Source organism: Aspergillus pseudoviridinutans (genome assembly GCF_018340605.1).
Source record: "Aspergillus pseudoviridinutans IFM 55266 DNA, scaffold_1, whole genome shotgun sequence".
Lineage (NCBI taxonomy): Eukaryota > Fungi > Ascomycota > Eurotiomycetes > Eurotiales > Aspergillaceae > Aspergillus > Aspergillus pseudoviridinutans.
This window is the reverse complement of record NW_025091281.1, coordinates 4115528-4131989: the sequence shown is the minus strand read 5'-3', so window position 1 is coordinate 4131989 and position 16462 is coordinate 4115528. Positions and strand designations below refer to the sequence as shown.

Sequence of the window (16462 nt, the reverse complement as noted above, 5' to 3'; positions counted from 1 at the left end):
ATCTCTCTTTCCTAGATAGTCAGCATACTCCGTTTCGTTTATCGCATCCGGGGACATCATACGGACTATATTCTTCCTCCGATTAATAGCTCACTCTAGTATACTCTGTAGTAACCTGTTTATATTAAAGCAATCATTTGCTTGTGATGTTTTGCGGTCTCTATCACCGAACAGGCTACATTCCCGGCCTTGACAGAAAGACGGTCAAGTCTTCAGAGTATACGAACGGAGTACGATCTCGTTTCATTCCAAAACCATGGACTCCTGCTTGTGAGTCGCCAGAGTCACCCGCACCACAGGGCGAACTTGTTGATAGCCGTGAGACACAACGGCAGGATATCTATGCCTTCATTCCTAAGCCTTGATTTGTTCCAGCTCCGTCGCGGGAAGCTCTAGTAAAGCCGATCAATAAGCGCATTGGGGCTAGGCTGCTAAGCGTAAATGAAGTGACATGTCTGCTCCGTCAGAATGAAGTGGTAATAACTGCATAATCACTACGCAGTGTCATGATAGTCATCTCGGCACCCGGCATCCAATCCCAGTCACAGTCCGGGGATCAGAAGTTGGTGACTGCTGAGACCGACGAGCGTCACCCTTTGCCTCGAAAAGAAGGTCTAGTTTCAAACGAGAGATGGACTTTACTACGACGGGATTGACTGTTTAGGAGAGGATTTGCCTTGAGCATACTACCCTACACTTTAGGCTCCCAGCCCAATCGCCAGCATGCTCTGTTATTTCCTTAATGATGGAAATATATTGCACTTGCATGTGGAGTGCAGGTGAAGCCTCCATGGTTAACTAATATGGGGGAAATGCTTGCCCTCGTATTCCATATGCTCTTCTCGATCTCCCGTCTCGTCTCGACTCAACAGGGTGATTTCACGAGTGTCGCCGGATATCGGCAAAATAATAATAATGGAACTAAGCTGACTGCTCCCGGAAGGATTCCACGATTTCCCATCTCCTGCTTTTTCCACGACGACTAGTCTAAGATTACCATCCGAGATTTGGAGAACGACCTTAACACTGGTTGATATTGACCAGGATAAAGCCAAGGGTTGAGTCCTCCGACCGGCCATATTGCCTATCATAATCACAGCGAGACTAAACTATTATTATTTTCTTTGGAGTTTCGAACTAGATTTCTAGCGTAGTCGTTGCCAGGGAAGTCAACGTCAGAGTGACGGTTGTTTTGAAGTTCCTTGTTTTCACTTCCATTCACTTTTTGTAATTGTTAACCTGTTTGGGCCTCTACTTGTCCCTTACTTGGTACGAGGTACTTGGTTCTTCTTGTTTATTGATGGCGACGAGGATATGTGATTGATTGAGCATATTGATAATTCGATAACTCTGGTAGGGCGGAAACTTTTTAGCTCCAGGAAGCCGTTCCTGCGTCGCTATCGCATGGCGCTTGTGGATAAGATAGGAGCTATCAGCTCAAGGAGCGATTCGATAGACGTTATCAGTTTGTTGAATATTTGGCGATGCTTCATGTCTCACGTCTAAAGTGAAAGAAGGATATGACATTTATTCTGCACTTGTACCTCTCTACGAAGTAATACTGTCGTCGGACTATCCAATCTGACGGATCTTCTGAATCCTCGTTGGAGCTAACTTATGCTTGTCTAGATACCTGCCCATGATTTCATAAGTGCCAGCGCATCTGGTATAGGCTGTCAAGAACCTCTACAGTACATAATAAGGGACTTGAAAAATCAGATACATCTCCCTACTCTCTTCAGACTCAGTCCAGCAGAATTGACGTAAATTTCATCTTGAACAAAGTAAGCAAGCACACGAGTTGGAGACTTCATGATCCACCTCAGCCCGACATTTAAATCACGCGGGTTCCACATCGGTGACCACGGATGGCAAAATGGCACGACTCGACTCCATCCGTCCCAATCCTAGTCCATCTCATGAACAGACCAATATGAATCGAGCTTTGTCTTGTCGATCGAGACAGTTCTCCACGTGGCAACCCGCGCCTGACGCTTTCTTAATTTACTCTTGCCTGCACTATGCAGAGAAGATGCTCGACTTTCCCAATCGGATTGTTTCGCCGGGGAGACCATTCTCTCTCTCTCGACTCCGTCTCTGATGTTAAACAACTGATTGGATGGGATTCTAGCTTCCTATTTTCGTTCCTGCAGACTGCTTTCTACCTTAGCCTCACCCTTGGAACCTACGAGAATCCAGCTATTGTAGTCAACAACCCCGCGCTCCCGCCGAGGCACCGCCGATGCCATCTCGGCTGCGATGCTGAAGCTCCGAGTTATGTTCAGATTGGCCGGGTATCAGATGATCGAAGCTGGGCTATGTTGATTGAATCCTTCATCCCTCCGATCTCCATCTTACTTGTTGTCTGATGAGTACCATAGGGTCGCCTATCCGAGGTTGTTCTCACAAGTACGGAGTACACGGTCTATACTAGGTACAGGCAGACCTACCTTTCCTCCGCCCCGAGCCACTCATAGTACCTGAATATTCATAGAGTATCCATCGACTATGCACTAAGCTCCTCATCCTCTAAAATCGCAGTGGGGTTTGAACAAAACAAGGCCGTCGTTAGGCGTAATCAGGCAGAAACATGCATTTGGTTTTGTAAATCCGAGGCAAAACCGCCTGTCATTCGTGCACTCAAATGATCATCGTTGTTATTTAGGCAAAAGCGACCAGTAATGAATACATGGACTTTCGATCATATCAGCTTAGGTGATAGTGTAACCATCCCCAGCTAAATACATCATCACACGCAGATATGATCGCTAGGATCATAGTAATGTTCCTTACTACTTTAAACCTACAGGGTTCAGGCAACGATCAGGCTGACATTGACATTAGTGGATAGATCTCTCCTATAGCGCTGCCCCTCGCCGCAGACGCAACGCAGATGATCTCCTGATAAAGGAGATCCCCAGTGACCTGTCACATTTCATTGCGACATCTCGACTTCCGAGTTGATCTTCGCAGCCTGCAGGAAGGCTATGCACCCTGCACAAGGGGCACTCCAGCCTCAGACCCGCTTTCGTCCAGCCGCCTGCAGGAATCTCAGGGGGCAGCGACGGCGAACGCGATTTGGGCATCAAGAGCCACCCACTGACCTCCTCCGTGTAGAGACAGGTTCATCTTCACGGCGGTAATCTTGTCGGTTGGGAGGTCAGGCAGCTGATATTTGCTTTTGGGGGCTGAATGCCCTGCCTCCCGTCTGTTCTTCTTGTTAGGGCAGTTGCGCGTGGGCAGGAGCTGTGTTGGTGGTGGTTTACGAGTTACCGTATGTATGACCAGGATTTATTATCGCGCGAGACGTTCGTATTCGTTCTTTCGATGGCCATCTTTTTCCGAGGGCGATTTCTTGTCCAGTATACGTAGGTATCTCATGCGGATGTGTCTCCAGAGATCTGGTAGCGGGATGAAAAGGACTCCTTGAGATGAAGATCGCTACTTCGCGGTTTCAGGTAAACGAGCACCGCTGGTATCCGGTATCCAGCAGTAAGTTACAATAATCAAATCAAGTAAATGTGAACTGTTGTATTTCTGCGACGAGCAACACTACCAGTCGGTTTCACTCTCGCTACCGGGGTATGCCTTCTTGCGTAACTTCCACAGAGACTTCTCCCGCTGCGCGGCCTCCCGGTGCCGCCGGCTGTTGTCCTCTATCACCGTCATCCAGGGCACGTTGCTCGCGCGCCGTATCCGGTCTCTGAGCACGGCAGACACCATACCTTGCGTGTCTGCGTCACCCGCTGCGTCCTGACCGCTCCGGGTATCGGCTTCTTTGCGTGCCTTAGCGACAAGTTCCTGGTGGCGCTTCTCCGCTGCCCGCGCGGCGTAATAATCTTCGCTGATGGCCCAGCTGGGGTTATCCAGCATTCCGCGAACCAGCACGATGCCGTAGCCCTGTTCCAGAGCATCTCGGAGTTTGGATCCCGGGGTTGGAGTGATGAGTTCAAGCTTGCGTGATGGAATGTTGATGGAGCGGACGAGCGCCAGGCCAAGGCAGTTTGAGGCCTTGGGGTCCAGAGGGCTACAGCTCCCAGAGCCAACGAAGAGATAGGGTAAATCTTCGTTCGGGGTACGTGTTATCATTGACTCAATAGAGGATGAGGAAGATGATGTAGGCATGGCGTCGACATGGGAAGCATCCGTAACCTCGTTCATGTCGACATCTGAAGCGGCATCTGACAGATCTTCATTTCCTGGTCTACCATTCTCAATGGCGTGCCGTTCAGAGGTACCTGAAAATCCGGCAGCATCGGCTGGGCCCATTATTGCACTGGGAGACTCGACGGCGACAACGCTGACGAGCGCTCCATCCAGGGCCTCATAGAGAAGGTCAGGGCTAATCTGAGAGCCCATCACCATTATTCCACGAATGCCTTGCCGTGGCCCGGCATAATCGACGACGAGCGGTCGAGTCCTGGACATGGTTGTATCCAGCCATTGTGGATTATGAATCCCGCTTGGGTGGGACATATGGAAGTAGGATTGTACTTGCATCGAGCGTAACTGAGCGCTTGATCTGCTGACGAAATCGGTGGGCTGAGACGGCAGCGTGGTCAGAGGGACTCTAGCTTCCTGGGCAGCCTGGCCCAGGGGCTCCACGACCTCGGCCGGACCTTTCTCGCTCATATAGACGACATCCGACAGACCCAAAGATTTCACTAGCCATGTCGCGACTTCCAGACCGAGCCCGAAGATCCATCCGGGATAATTGATTATGAGTGGGCATTGAGGGTAGCTTGCCAATAGGGCTCGATAGCGGTCCATAAGATCCATCGCTGCCAGAACGTAATGGTCAGGGTCTTCCTTTGGAGACGTAGCTCCAATGTGGTGGGCCCGAATGATCGAACCATCCTGGGATTCAGCCAACGATGGATGGGTGAAGGGCGGGCCAAAGAATGGAGAGCGAAGGTGTGCAAGATAAACCTGCCCCATCGGAGAGAATTCCGGCTGTCCAGGATCAAGGTCCAGGAAAGCGACTCCGTCAGTATTCCGATAGTTATTTTCGGTTTGCGGCGCTGGACTGAGAAGATGGTTCAAGAGGTAGCGGCTGAAGGTTGATTTCCCTGACGCCTTGGGACCACAGATCAGAACTTTCAATCGTCCCCCTCGCTGCGAGAGCGATCTAATCGAGGAGCTCCATTGCTTTTCAAGATGTAGTGGCCTCAAATGACGATTCCAGGAGTCGTCGGATGAAGTATATAGCTATCGGAAGTTAGGTGGCTGATCGACGGATGAACTAAAGGGCGAAGACCTACCACTGAGAAAGTTCTCTTAGTAGACGCAGAAGCTTTCTTCAACGTCAATTTGTCCGCTGGCGTGCTCTTCCCATTCCATATCCGCTGATACAATGGTGATAAGTGCCTGAGTCGATAGATGCCACTGTTACATGACTTGACTTCAATCTCGGCTTCGCCATCAACACCAGCTACACACTTGATGACGGGCAACGAGTGCGTAGACGGTGCGTAAACCCTGTAGAGCCGTGGCGAAGGATGCAGCTTTGCCCCCATCAGACTAATCACACCTCGCTTGACCCAAAGGTCGTAATGTCCCAACAAAACGAGGGTCTATGTCGCCATTAGTACAGCACATATACATGTCTCACGCAGTTTCATACCATCTTCTCTTTGATACGGACACAGAGTGTATGCTCATCGCTAAATACGATATTGCTCTTGCTCAACCGTGTCTTTGAGAGCGGAAAATTCTGGACCTGCGGAACGTCATCGGCCGGTGATTCATAGCTGCAGAGAGTTAGCGTATGTGTTCTTCCGAAACGACTTTCCTACACTCACCCTTCAGCATCGTCCTCAGCAATGACTCCCACGCCATTTTCTTCCTCTAGTATATTCTCCTCCTCCTCTTCCTCGGCGGCATCGGAGGTCTCAGCATCGTCCTTCTCCAGAGCTGGTGTCCGCTCTACGATCTGTGCTCTAGTGGTGGCAGCAGACCTCCGAGGTTGCTTTTCAGCAAGCCCAACAGAGCTCAAGGTCTCTTCCTTCCTCCTCGTAGAGCGCCTTGTCTGCACGCGATCGTTTCCGTCAGCGGCCTGCCTCGCGGGCCGCTCCTCGGGTGACCGCCGCGCTCTTTTGGACGGCGGCTCGACAGCAGGTTCATTCTGTGCGGTATTCTCTGGCACTACTAGCTGCGCTTGCTGTTGCCGAGCTTTGCGCGCCGCAAAAGCGCTGACCGGAGCTAAGACAGAATTTCAGTTAGCTATCGGCTTCAGAGTGAGCAAGAGCATGGCGGGGAGTTGAGTCTGTACCAGTCGCCTGCTGCTTCTCAGCTTTTCTTTTCATGAGATACGAATGTTGAGCGCAATTGGCTCAAGAGTATGGAAACAAAAGTATGTATTCAATGAAAAGGCGGCATCACAAAAATCTCATATTATCGCGGATTGCGGACTTTAGAGGGTGGTCTGTGCTCCGCGGAGGAGAAAAAAGTTGTCGCTCACTAAATTTCGCGGCCGAATAACCTCAAGACTTGCGGAGTCAGCCCTTCACCAAAACTTTAACTAATCACACTTGTATGCCTCTGTTAGGGACAGAATTATATTGATTTACTGGCATTTTGCAAATATACCTTGAGCGCAGCCAGCAGGCCGAGGCTGCAAGTCCCGAACACTCCGCATCGAAATCTCAAACGCCTCTTTTGACAGACGGCTCTGTCGAAGCACAATGGCGCCAGCCAAGTCAATTAAGAAGGCTGCCTCGGACAGCGAAAGCAGTTCGAGCAGCAGATCGACATCGCCCGAACCAACAAATAAGTCGGAATCGGAGCGCGACACTGAAGATTCGTCAAGCTCAGGTTCTGAGTCGGAAGATTCGGCCAGCTCCGATTCTGAAAATGTTCCTTCGTCCCCAGAGATCAAGGCTTCCAATATGTAGGTCCTATCGCTTACGTTGTTCTCGGAAGACCGTCAAGCTCACGAGCCCTAGCTCATCTTCAAATGACTCCCTTTACCCAAGACCTCCCTACAAGCCACCCTCAGGCTTCAAAGCTGCGAAGAAGCAATTACCGCCATCTTCCACCACATCCTCCCTCCTTTCCGACCTCCGCGGCAAACAAATCTTCCACATCACTGCGCCCGCCTTCCTCCCTCTCTCCAAAGTCAAAGAGGTGTCGCTAGCGAAGATCTTACAAGGGGAGCCAGTACTTAAGCACGAGGGCGTGCAATATGGTATCCCACCCGAGAACATTGGCCAGGGCGACTTGGGTGGGAAGAGTCTTCTCCTATACGATTCGAAGACGCAGACATACTACAGCGCACCTGCCACTACCATGCCTACGTATCATGTACAAGAAATGATCGACCTCCCTAAAAGCTTAGGGTCCGACGATGCAGTATTGGCAGCAGCACAGGATCAGATGAAGCCACCAAGGAAGCAACCGAAACATCTGAAGATGCGGTTTCGCCCGGTGGGTAGTGGAGAGGGTCCACCAGAGACAATCGGTTCGAGTTCGGAAGAGTCCGAGGGAGAGGGAAAGCCAACTTTCAAGTTTCCCAAAGAATCAAAGTCCGATCGCGAGGAAAGAAAACGGAAGCACGCCGAAGAAGTGGAAGGATCCCAGTCGGGTGGCTTGCCCCGGAAAAAGTCCAAAAAACACTCGGTTGATGCATCACAGATGGAGATTGATGAAAAAGCCGAACAGGATAAGTCCAAGAAATCAAGCAAAAAGCGAGATGAGAAGAAACGGAAGAAGGAGAAGGCCTGATACATGGCCAAATGAGAACTATATTTTCATGTTGTTCATAGGCGAAAAAAGTTGTCCAATTGACGGAATTGCGCATCATGGCCAATGGTGCCTGCACTCTAGTCTTTCGATTTCTAATAAGAAGCACCTTTGGATCAGGGATCAAAGATCAAGTTCTGTACGCTCATGTCCAGAATCTAGTACTACCTTCCTTGTATCTTGGCTCTCTGCTCCCTTACGTTGAAATCTGATGAGGACACGTCAGTCGGCGGTCTCTTCCTGAGGGATGCGCTAGCTAGCATATTTTCTCTAAAAAGAAAAAAAAAAATATACAGCCTTGAAGATACCCGCAATATAATGCTGCTCTCGACCAGACTCCGCTGCTCCAGGTTCCCCAAGCCAAATTGGGAGAACGCTGCACAGCCACTGATACTGGTAATCGGCCTCGTGCTTGTACTAGACCCAAAGGTACTCGATCATCGGAAAGATGCTCAGTACAGGAAATTCGATTAGATATCATATGATCTTAGATCTTAGACGCGACTTAGGCACATGAAATTTTGCTTGATCATCCCGCGATCTTTTATCTTCATGTCATGTCCAGCTCAGAGGAGAGACGGTAATGTAAATTACAGGCAGATCAAGAGGGCGATGACATAAGCCCGTTGAGCAATGCCAAGCTGCTTTTGATTGGATGAATACTATTCCTCAATCACATGCAATTCCCATGATTGGTGGGCCCCGGGCCTGATGAACACCTGATACAGACAAGTGACGCCAGAGGTCAAGCTAGGGCGTTGGGCTTCTTCCTCTCTGTAAGTACTTGCGTAGAATCACTGCACGTTGTTCATTTACTGCAACTCTTTCGCTTTGTGAATCACCATCTGCAGGATCATGCCCTAGTCTTTCTCTTCAGCATGACTCAGAGCCCTTCTCTTCTGTCCCTAATGACACCCTCCTCGAGCGTTTCGGTGGTGCACTGATAACAATCTTGTCGGACCCTTATCAGTCTGCAGTAGTATAGAGACGGTGAGCGTCATTTATCTCATACTCTTTCATTCCCTTTTCCTTCATCAATTATAGGGCATGCTGCTTGATGTTCACCTGAACTGATTGGCAGGATCATCTATTGTACACTAGGTTTACTCAGAGCCCTGGTTGTGACATCTGACTTGTTACCTCCAACGAATTTCGTGGACAACGGACCTCCTTCAACCGCAGTCATCATAGCCTTGTCGCTCCCCACCTTAAGGCTGCGGCCGCGATCTACCGCTGCATTTATTTACGTTTTTGGTCTCAGAGAATCACTTAGGTTCTGATCTACGTCGAGAATGCGCCCATTTCTGGACGATGCAAAGCGACGGGTGGACCGCAAGCTCAGCGCAAGCAGACAGTCCCTGTCCACGAGCCGTCTTCTTCCCAGTGCTTTGCCGGATAGACTGAAAGACAATCACGATGCCCAGGTCGACTTTACTGCACCTCCTGGGGGATCTGGCTCTCGCGAGGGCCATCTTCAATACATGCAACAATCCATATTTGGGATGATCGCCGCTGTTGGCTCCAGGTCTGATTTTCATGCGCGGTTTGACGAGTCAAGCGACAGTGATGGGGAAACAGAGCAGCGGGCAAGGAACGAGTCTTCTGTCGGGAAAGGAACGTCTGCCTCGGCGAATACGCCCTCCCTCGATTCGAGCCAAACATCCGGTTCGCGGACCGATGGGAAACCAGAGAAGGAGTCGGGTACAAGAGGCCGTCGCCATCGAAGGACAATATCGGACCATAAATTATTTCGGCCATTCAAGTCAAGCTCCAGGCAAGAGCCTCAGACCGATCCCTCAACGGGCGATGAAATGCCCAGCGTTTCACCTCATACACGGCCGCGCAGTGCCACTCCTCGAGCAGCTCCTATCCTGAGCCGTATGGTCGAAGCTCAAGCCCAGTTTGATTTGAAAGCGTCGTCTACCGAACGTTCCCAATCCTCTTCTCAGGAAAGTGGCGACAAGGGCCCTCGCGACGCATCCGTGTCTCCCCTTTCTACAAGGTTGATGGATATGTTCGGCTTCGACAAACCAGAAAAAGTTCTTGTTGAGTATGCCTGCTCACTCCTTCAGAGCATGCTTTTACAGGGGTACATGTACGTCACCGAGGGGCACATCTGCTTCTACGCCTATCTTCCCAAAAAATCTACAGTGGCTATCAAGTCTGGGTATCTTTACAAACGGGGTCGAAAGAACCCCAAGTACAGCCGCTACTGGTTTTCTTTGAAGGGTGATGTTCTTTCCTACTATGCCGACCCGTCAAATCTCTACTTTCCGAGTGGTCATGTCGATCTTCGATACGGGATTTCTGCCTCGCTGGCCGAACCGAAAGAGAAAGGGAAGCACCCTAGAGACTTTCAGGTCACCACAGACCAGAGAACGTACTACTTTAGAGCTGATAGCTCCACGAGTGCGAAGGAATGGGTGAAAGCCCTGCAAAAAGTGATTTTTCGGACTCACAACGAGGGGGAAAGCGTCAAGATATCCTTTCCGATCGAAAGCATTATAGACATGGAGGAAAGTCCCATGGTAGATTTTGCCGAGACGTTCAAAATACGCGTGATTGAGGATGATGATTCGTACGCCATTGATGAGGTATGTCTCTCGATTACTATCATTCTGCATAAGGCTCATGGTTTGCAGTATTTCTTCACATTCTTCAACTCCGGTCGAGAAGCTTTTGAGTTCCTCAGAAGCCTCATTAATGACCGATCTTTGAAAAATTCTTCTCAACACCTCTCGCCGCAACTGGACCGGTCGCCTCGGTCTGATCGTACCCGCAAATCTCGAAACAGGTGGTCGTTGACCGGCGGGCCGAATAGAATTCTAGGTGATGGCAGAACTGAGACGCAGCGGAAAAGGAGTGCAAGTGCGAGCCATTTGAACCTCGCGCATGATGTTATAAAATCATCGCCAGCAACCCGACACCAGGACTCGTCAGACTCAATATGGAATTCTTTCGAGCAAGGAACTGAGTCTTCAGCTGCCTGGCAATCGATGACGGATGCAGCAGAATCAGCGAGCCAGATCTTGAACCGCAGTGATGTCTTTCAATCTCCTACTATTCATGGTCTGGACAGAAGACCTTCTGGCGGAGAAAGAAGAGGCCGACGCAATTCTGACGAAACTGCTCGATCAGTATCCACGCGTGCCAATGTTGGTACTGGTCAACAGATCGATGAGCTTGGCAGACGAATGGATGGAAATACAAGTGGACGTGAGGCTCGGGATTCCACCGGTGAATCAGACCAAGACACGCAAGATCCGACTAAATCCTTCTCGGCTGCGCCTTCTCTGAATGAGCTTGTCAAAGCCGGGGTATATCCTCTCCAGCGTGCAGCAGGTCTTGCCGAGTACTTGAGGACCCGGTCAAAGCAAATGAGTAATCTCCTGGCCAGTGAATCTATGGGCTATATAGAGAAAGTCTCGGGAATGTGGACTGGCGGTCGAAAACATTATGGCGAGGCGGAAGATGTCTTGCCAGACGATCAAGACGTCGATCCAGAAGACAAGGAGGATGGCTGCAACCATGGCGACCGTTTCCGGGCGCACTTTGCACTACCACCGACGGAGAAGCTACAGGCTACATACTTTGCATACTTGCACCGGGTGCTTCCACTCTATGGCAAGATATACGTCAGTCAGAAGAAGCTATGTTTCCGCAGTCTTATACCAGGGACTCGTACAAAGATGATTCTTCCCTTAAGAGATATTGAGAACGTGGAGAAGGAGAAAGGCTTCAGATTTGGCTACCACGGTCTTGTTATTATTATCCGCGGACATGAGGAGTTATTTTTTGAATTTCGTACGTCTGATGCTCGAGATGACTGCGCTGTTACGCTCCATCAACATCTGGAGGCTGTGAAGTTCATGGCAGAGTCAGGCTTGCTAGCTGAACAGGAGCAGAATGAGTCCGAAGCAGCGATGGCAGAACACCGCATGCTTCAAGAGGCCAGATATGATGACTATGGTGAAAATGACTTGCGGCCTTTGAATGAGTCTTCTGAGCTACATCCGATTTTTGACGATCCTCGCGCTTCCATCGTCAACTTCAAACCTGCCGAGTCTCTTCGGATCACCTGTCTCACGATTGGCTCACGAGGCGATGTGCAGCCATACATAGCCCTGTGTAAAGGGTTACTTGCAGAAGGCCATAGGCCAAAGATTGCAACCCATGCAGAATTCGAGCCATGGGTGAGAAAGCATGGGATTGATTTCGCTCCGGTGGAGGGTGACCCAGCGGAACTCATGCGCATTTGCGTCGAGAATGGGATGTTCACATATTCATTTCTCAGGGAGGCGTCGCAAAAGTTCCGGGGCTGGATTGACGATCTTTTGTCATCGGCATGGACTAGCTGCCAGGACAGCGACCTTCTCATTGAGTCACCCAGTGCAATGGCGGGCATACACATCGCCGAGGCGCTGAGAATTCCTTACTTTCGCGCCTTCACAATGCCGTGGTCGCGGACAAGAGCTTATCCACATGCCTTTGCTGTGCCCGAGCACAGAATGGGTGGTGCGTACAACTATATAACTTACGTGATGTTTGACAACGTCTTCTGGAAGGCGATCGCCGGGCAGGTGAATAGATGGCGGAAAAACGAGCTTGGCCTAAAGGCGACTACTCTGGACAAGATGCAACCGAACAAGGTCCCATTTCTCTACAACTACTCTCCCTCGGTAGTACCGCCACCGTTGGACTACCCTGACTGGATTCGGATTACTGGATACTGGTTTCTTAACGAGGGGAGCTACTGGACTCCTCCAACCGCCCTGTCCGAATTTATTCGACGTGCTCGCGAAGATGGTAAAAAGATAGTTTATATCGGATTCGGATCAATAGTTGTGTCTGACCCTTCGGCACTCACCAAGACAGTCATTGAATCAGTCCAGAAGGCCGATGTGCGCTGCATTCTCTCCAAAGGATGGTCCGATAGGCTCGGCGATCCTACCAGTGCTAAGCCGGAAGTACCACTGCCGCCGGAGATCTTCCAGATTCAGGCTGCGCCGCATGACTGGCTCTTCTCGCAAATCGACGCTGCCGTTCACCATGGAGGAGCGGGTACCACTGGGGCGAGCTTGCGTGCTGGCGTTCCTACGATCGTCAAGCCTTTCTTCGGCGATCAGTTCTTTTTTGGGTCGAGAGTTGAAGATTTGGGTGTGGGGATTTGCATGAAGAAGCTTAACGTGAGCGTTTTCTCGCGGGCGCTCTGGGAAGCCACCCATAGCGAGCGAATGATCATCAGAGCCCGGGATCTAGGCGCAAGGATCCGTAGTGTAAGTGGCATTCTTGCGATCAAGTGCTCGTGATAACAGATCTGCTAACAATCGATCACAGGAGGATGGAGTAGCAACTGCTATCCAGGCTATTTACCGCGACCTTGAATACGCCAAAACACTAGCCCGCCAGCGCTCCATTGCTTCATCCACGCCTTTTTCGCCAACACCTTCTGCAAAACCGACGGCCGAGCAGGATGCTGATGATGATTTTGAAGATAGTGAGGAGTGGACGTTTGTTGGCGATGATACTGACATGGAGATGTCAAAGAGACCACGAGATAGGGCGATTTCCGATGCTGATATGCTCCCCGATCGCCTGCTTGCCAATTCCAATCCCGGAGATTCTGGACCAGGCAGGAAATTGAGTGACCGCTAAACGCGGCGGAGCCGGGCGTGTTGCTGAGTTGCGACATCCACATTGCCGGGATATTTTACGATTTGATGACATCTTCTTTCCTAATATTGCGATCCACTACGTTGTTTAATTTGGGTTTGAGAGTCGTGTTTAGAAGGCACTCCAACTCTCGTTCTTGGTTCAGCGTCCATTCTGCATAGAGTATAAGGGGTTTGATCGTTTGATATCATGGTGTTGGGCCTTTTTGACCTACCATGATCATCTGTGTGCTGCATTCCACTATCTTGTTGTATCTCCAAGTTCGAGAAGTGATGGTGATGACTGTTATTTCTGGACGGATGCTACAGTGTGATTTGGAACGCGACCTCTTCCTTCAAATTGAGTTTACGTCATCCTGGCGATCAGAAGCAGTGAAGCCTTTACGTCGCTTGATCAGCGATTATTGATGATAGAATGAATTGAATCTTGCGCGAATAGAATGGCGAATCCATTTACATCCCCAATATAGTGTAGCGTGGCCAACTGGTAGTCGTGGTGGTCGCCGATGACCATGATCATGAGGCTTCTGATGTACTAATGAACACCAGCGCTTCAGCGATCCAATCCCGAAAGATTGGTCATTGTAGAATACGGAGGGAAAAGGTGACTTTCCTCGTCGGAGATGAATGCTCTACAAGGCGCTCGTCATGACATAGCTGAGGAATTGCATTTCTGGCTATAATCACTTAGCCACCTGGCTTGCGCTTGTCCGTCGGCTCTTCGTCGTCATCCCCCTTGCCTTCAGCCTTTTCTTTCCGCCGCTGTACGACGTCCCAGTTGTAGACACGAGCGGTAGCGACTTCAATGGTCTATTTCAAAGGTCAGTCAAGAAATCAACAGGAAAAGAAACAGTACTCCTATACGTACGGTAATCTGCTCCCTCAGAAACTCCAGATCCTCGTCACAGTTCGCTAGACTCTGCTCTGCGGCAGAGAGCTTCTCTGAGAGCATCGTCTCGGCCTCGGGGATTGGGTACGCGAGCATAACGTTCGCCCCGAGCCAGAGGTATACTTCGTCCGCGTCGGCGGGGGAGATTTGCGCGCGCGCGTAGAGGGTATCGTTTAACTCAAAGCTGGTTTCGAGGGTTGAGGAGGGGTTTGTCTGCCATTACCCATTCTTCAGCATGCCATTACTTCAAAGTGGTATTAGTCGTGACTGGACTCGATGACCTACTTCTTTCTGCATCTTCAAGAACCGCACCACGTCTAATGTCTTCTTGATGTCGGGGATCTTTTCTCGGAGGCCTGCCGCTCGGCGCTGGGTGTTGAGTTCCATGAATTGGTATTTGGAGATCATCTCCTGGAAGCGCTGCAGAGTGGGTTCCACGTCTGCGCGCGAAGCGACGTAGTCGCTGACATTGTCGATGAAGGGAGCCGCCGGGATTCCGCGCGGGTTCGTTTGTGTTGTTACGGTGCTGGATTTGGATGGCTGTCAGTTCTGAAGTCCTGGTGCATTGGGCAGTGAGGGCCATGTGAGGGGTGATAAACTTTTCTCTCCCTCGCGTTTCCAACTTACCTGGATTTCTTGTCTGCCATTGTGGAGTTGGGTGACAGCAGACAAAGTCCGAGCTCCAGAGTACGATATAATCTGAGTAGAGAGTAAAATAGGGCGAAGGAGGGCCGATCTGAGGATGGCGGGCGATGAAGCCGGTGATATTATTGATTGGAGGTGATGGATGTGGGGGAGCTCACTTGCCTAATCGGGCAAGGTCCCGTTATCGTCATTATCGCCTGGCCAAGTTTCCATCCAAAGTATTTACGAAGTACCTGGACAACACCCCATATCACCTATCACGATATATTGGTAATGAAACATGGACTGAACCTCCCATCTACCCTGTCGACATCCAACCACCTACCACAATCACCATGGTCCTCCTCGTCACAACCACTCATATCATCTCCGCACTCGAGGCCGTTCCCCCCTCGTCTCGCAAGGAGCTGGACCTCCCCGACTCTCTGACTATCAACTCGCCAATCTCGCATGAGCAAGTGATCCGTTTATCACACTACTTCCGCAATGGAGCGAACGGCACCAGCCCCGACCCAAAACCCGACAGAAGCCTCAACTCACTCCTCCGCGGCACAAAAGTCTACGTCCCTCCTCCGCCTAAGAAACCTGAACCTGTACATTCTGCCTACCTTTCCCTCTCCTTACGCCAAGTATTAATCAATATTATCGCTAGAGTCCCGAGTACCTCGCCCTAAAAGCGCGCCTCCTCGCCGCCGCTGAAGAAGACGCCTACAACCGCATGACAGCCACAACATTCGCACCCTCCGCATTGGGCCACAGCGGGCCCTCGCCGATCTTCTCCTCCTCCACGCCGACTCTCTCCGCCCTTCACGACTCTAAAGCGCCCGCCGGGGATACGGAGACGACAGACCCGCTCACCCCTTCGCTGGTACTGAACATTTTCCTCTCGGTGCTCATCACCGGGTTCAGCGTGTACTGGGCGCTGACGAGCTTCCATACCCCTGATATCTTGGTGAGCTCTGTATCCTCATTGTGGCGGGGGCAGCCACCCAGCAAACCGAATGCGAATAGGGTGAGCGGGGGCGCGTCCGAGCCGGTGCGGGTTCTGGTGTCCTTGTTTGCGGCGTTGATGGTGGGTGCGGCGGAAGTGTTGATCTATGCGATTTATCTTCAAAAGGTTGACCAGGCGCGGGCCCGCGAGAGGCGCATCAAGGAGCGGAAGGAGGTGGTGGAGAGTGATGTTGTTGGGGGTCGAGCCGGCAAGACGGATAAGGACGGCATCCAGAAAATTGATGGAGAGCAGGAGACGATATGGGGAAGGGGTGCGAATGGAGGTGTGCGGCGGAGGGTGAGAGAGAAATGGGAGGAGAAGGAGAGTCAGAGGAACCTTGATAATGTAGGATGACTGTAAGTTACGATTTCATACCGTTGAAAGATCAAAGAAATGGATTTATTCGTCAGGATGTTCCAAATCTATGGGGCACCGGAGCTGAACGCAAACAGAGTCATTAATTAATGCATGGTATTTGTCTATCAAAATCTAACCTCAAAATCTACAGCGTCGCTTGTGGCATCA

The 16462-nt window shown here is 50.7% G+C and overlaps 5 protein-coding genes across 5 annotated transcripts; 3 read left to right on the top strand and 2 right to left on the bottom strand.

Moving 5' to 3' along the window:
• Positions 1 to 3552: 3552 nt before the first annotated feature.
• Positions 3553 to 6305, bottom strand: grc3 (putative RNA processing protein Grc3; the record flags this gene model as incomplete). The annotated part of the gene is made up of 5 exons (XM_043297715.1): positions 3553 to 5208; positions 5262 to 5573; positions 5624 to 5750; positions 5802 to 6201; positions 6272 to 6305. The coding sequence occupies 5 exons, from the start codon at positions 6303 to 6305 to the stop codon at positions 3553 to 3555; spliced, it is 2529 nt and encodes an 842-aa protein (XP_043153650.1).
• A 378-nt stretch (positions 6306 to 6683) lies between these two features.
• Asppvi_001417 (DNA-directed RNA polymerase I subunit RPA34) lies at positions 6684 to 7722 on the top strand (the record flags this gene model as incomplete). Its single annotated transcript, XM_043297714.1, has 2 exons — positions 6684 to 6889; positions 6945 to 7722. 2 exons carry the CDS (start codon positions 6684 to 6686, stop codon positions 7720 to 7722), a joined length of 984 nt encoding a protein of 327 aa, XP_043153649.1.
• A 1310-nt stretch (positions 7723 to 9032) lies between these two features.
• atg26 (UDP-glucose:sterol glycosyltransferase) lies at positions 9033 to 13395 on the top strand (the record flags this gene model as incomplete). The annotated part of the gene is made up of 3 exons (XM_043297713.1): positions 9033 to 10334; positions 10383 to 13016; positions 13078 to 13395. The coding sequence occupies 3 exons, from the start codon at positions 9033 to 9035 to the stop codon at positions 13393 to 13395; spliced, it is 4254 nt and encodes a 1417-aa protein (XP_043153648.1).
• A 704-nt stretch (positions 13396 to 14099) lies between these two features.
• Asppvi_001415 (tubulin-binding prefolding complex subunit PAC10) lies at positions 14100 to 14948 on the bottom strand (the record flags this gene model as incomplete). Its single annotated transcript, XM_043297712.1, has 4 exons — positions 14100 to 14222; positions 14281 to 14514; positions 14587 to 14827; positions 14929 to 14948. 4 exons carry the CDS (start codon positions 14946 to 14948, stop codon positions 14100 to 14102), a joined length of 618 nt encoding a protein of 205 aa, XP_043153647.1.
• A 333-nt stretch (positions 14949 to 15281) lies between these two features.
• Asppvi_001414 (TMEM199/VMA12 family protein) lies at positions 15282 to 16291 on the top strand (the record flags this gene model as incomplete). Its single annotated transcript, XM_043297711.1, has 2 exons — positions 15282 to 15539; positions 15599 to 16291. 2 exons carry the CDS (start codon positions 15282 to 15284, stop codon positions 16289 to 16291), a joined length of 951 nt encoding a protein of 316 aa, XP_043153646.1.
• Positions 16292 to 16462: the final 171 nt, after the last annotated feature.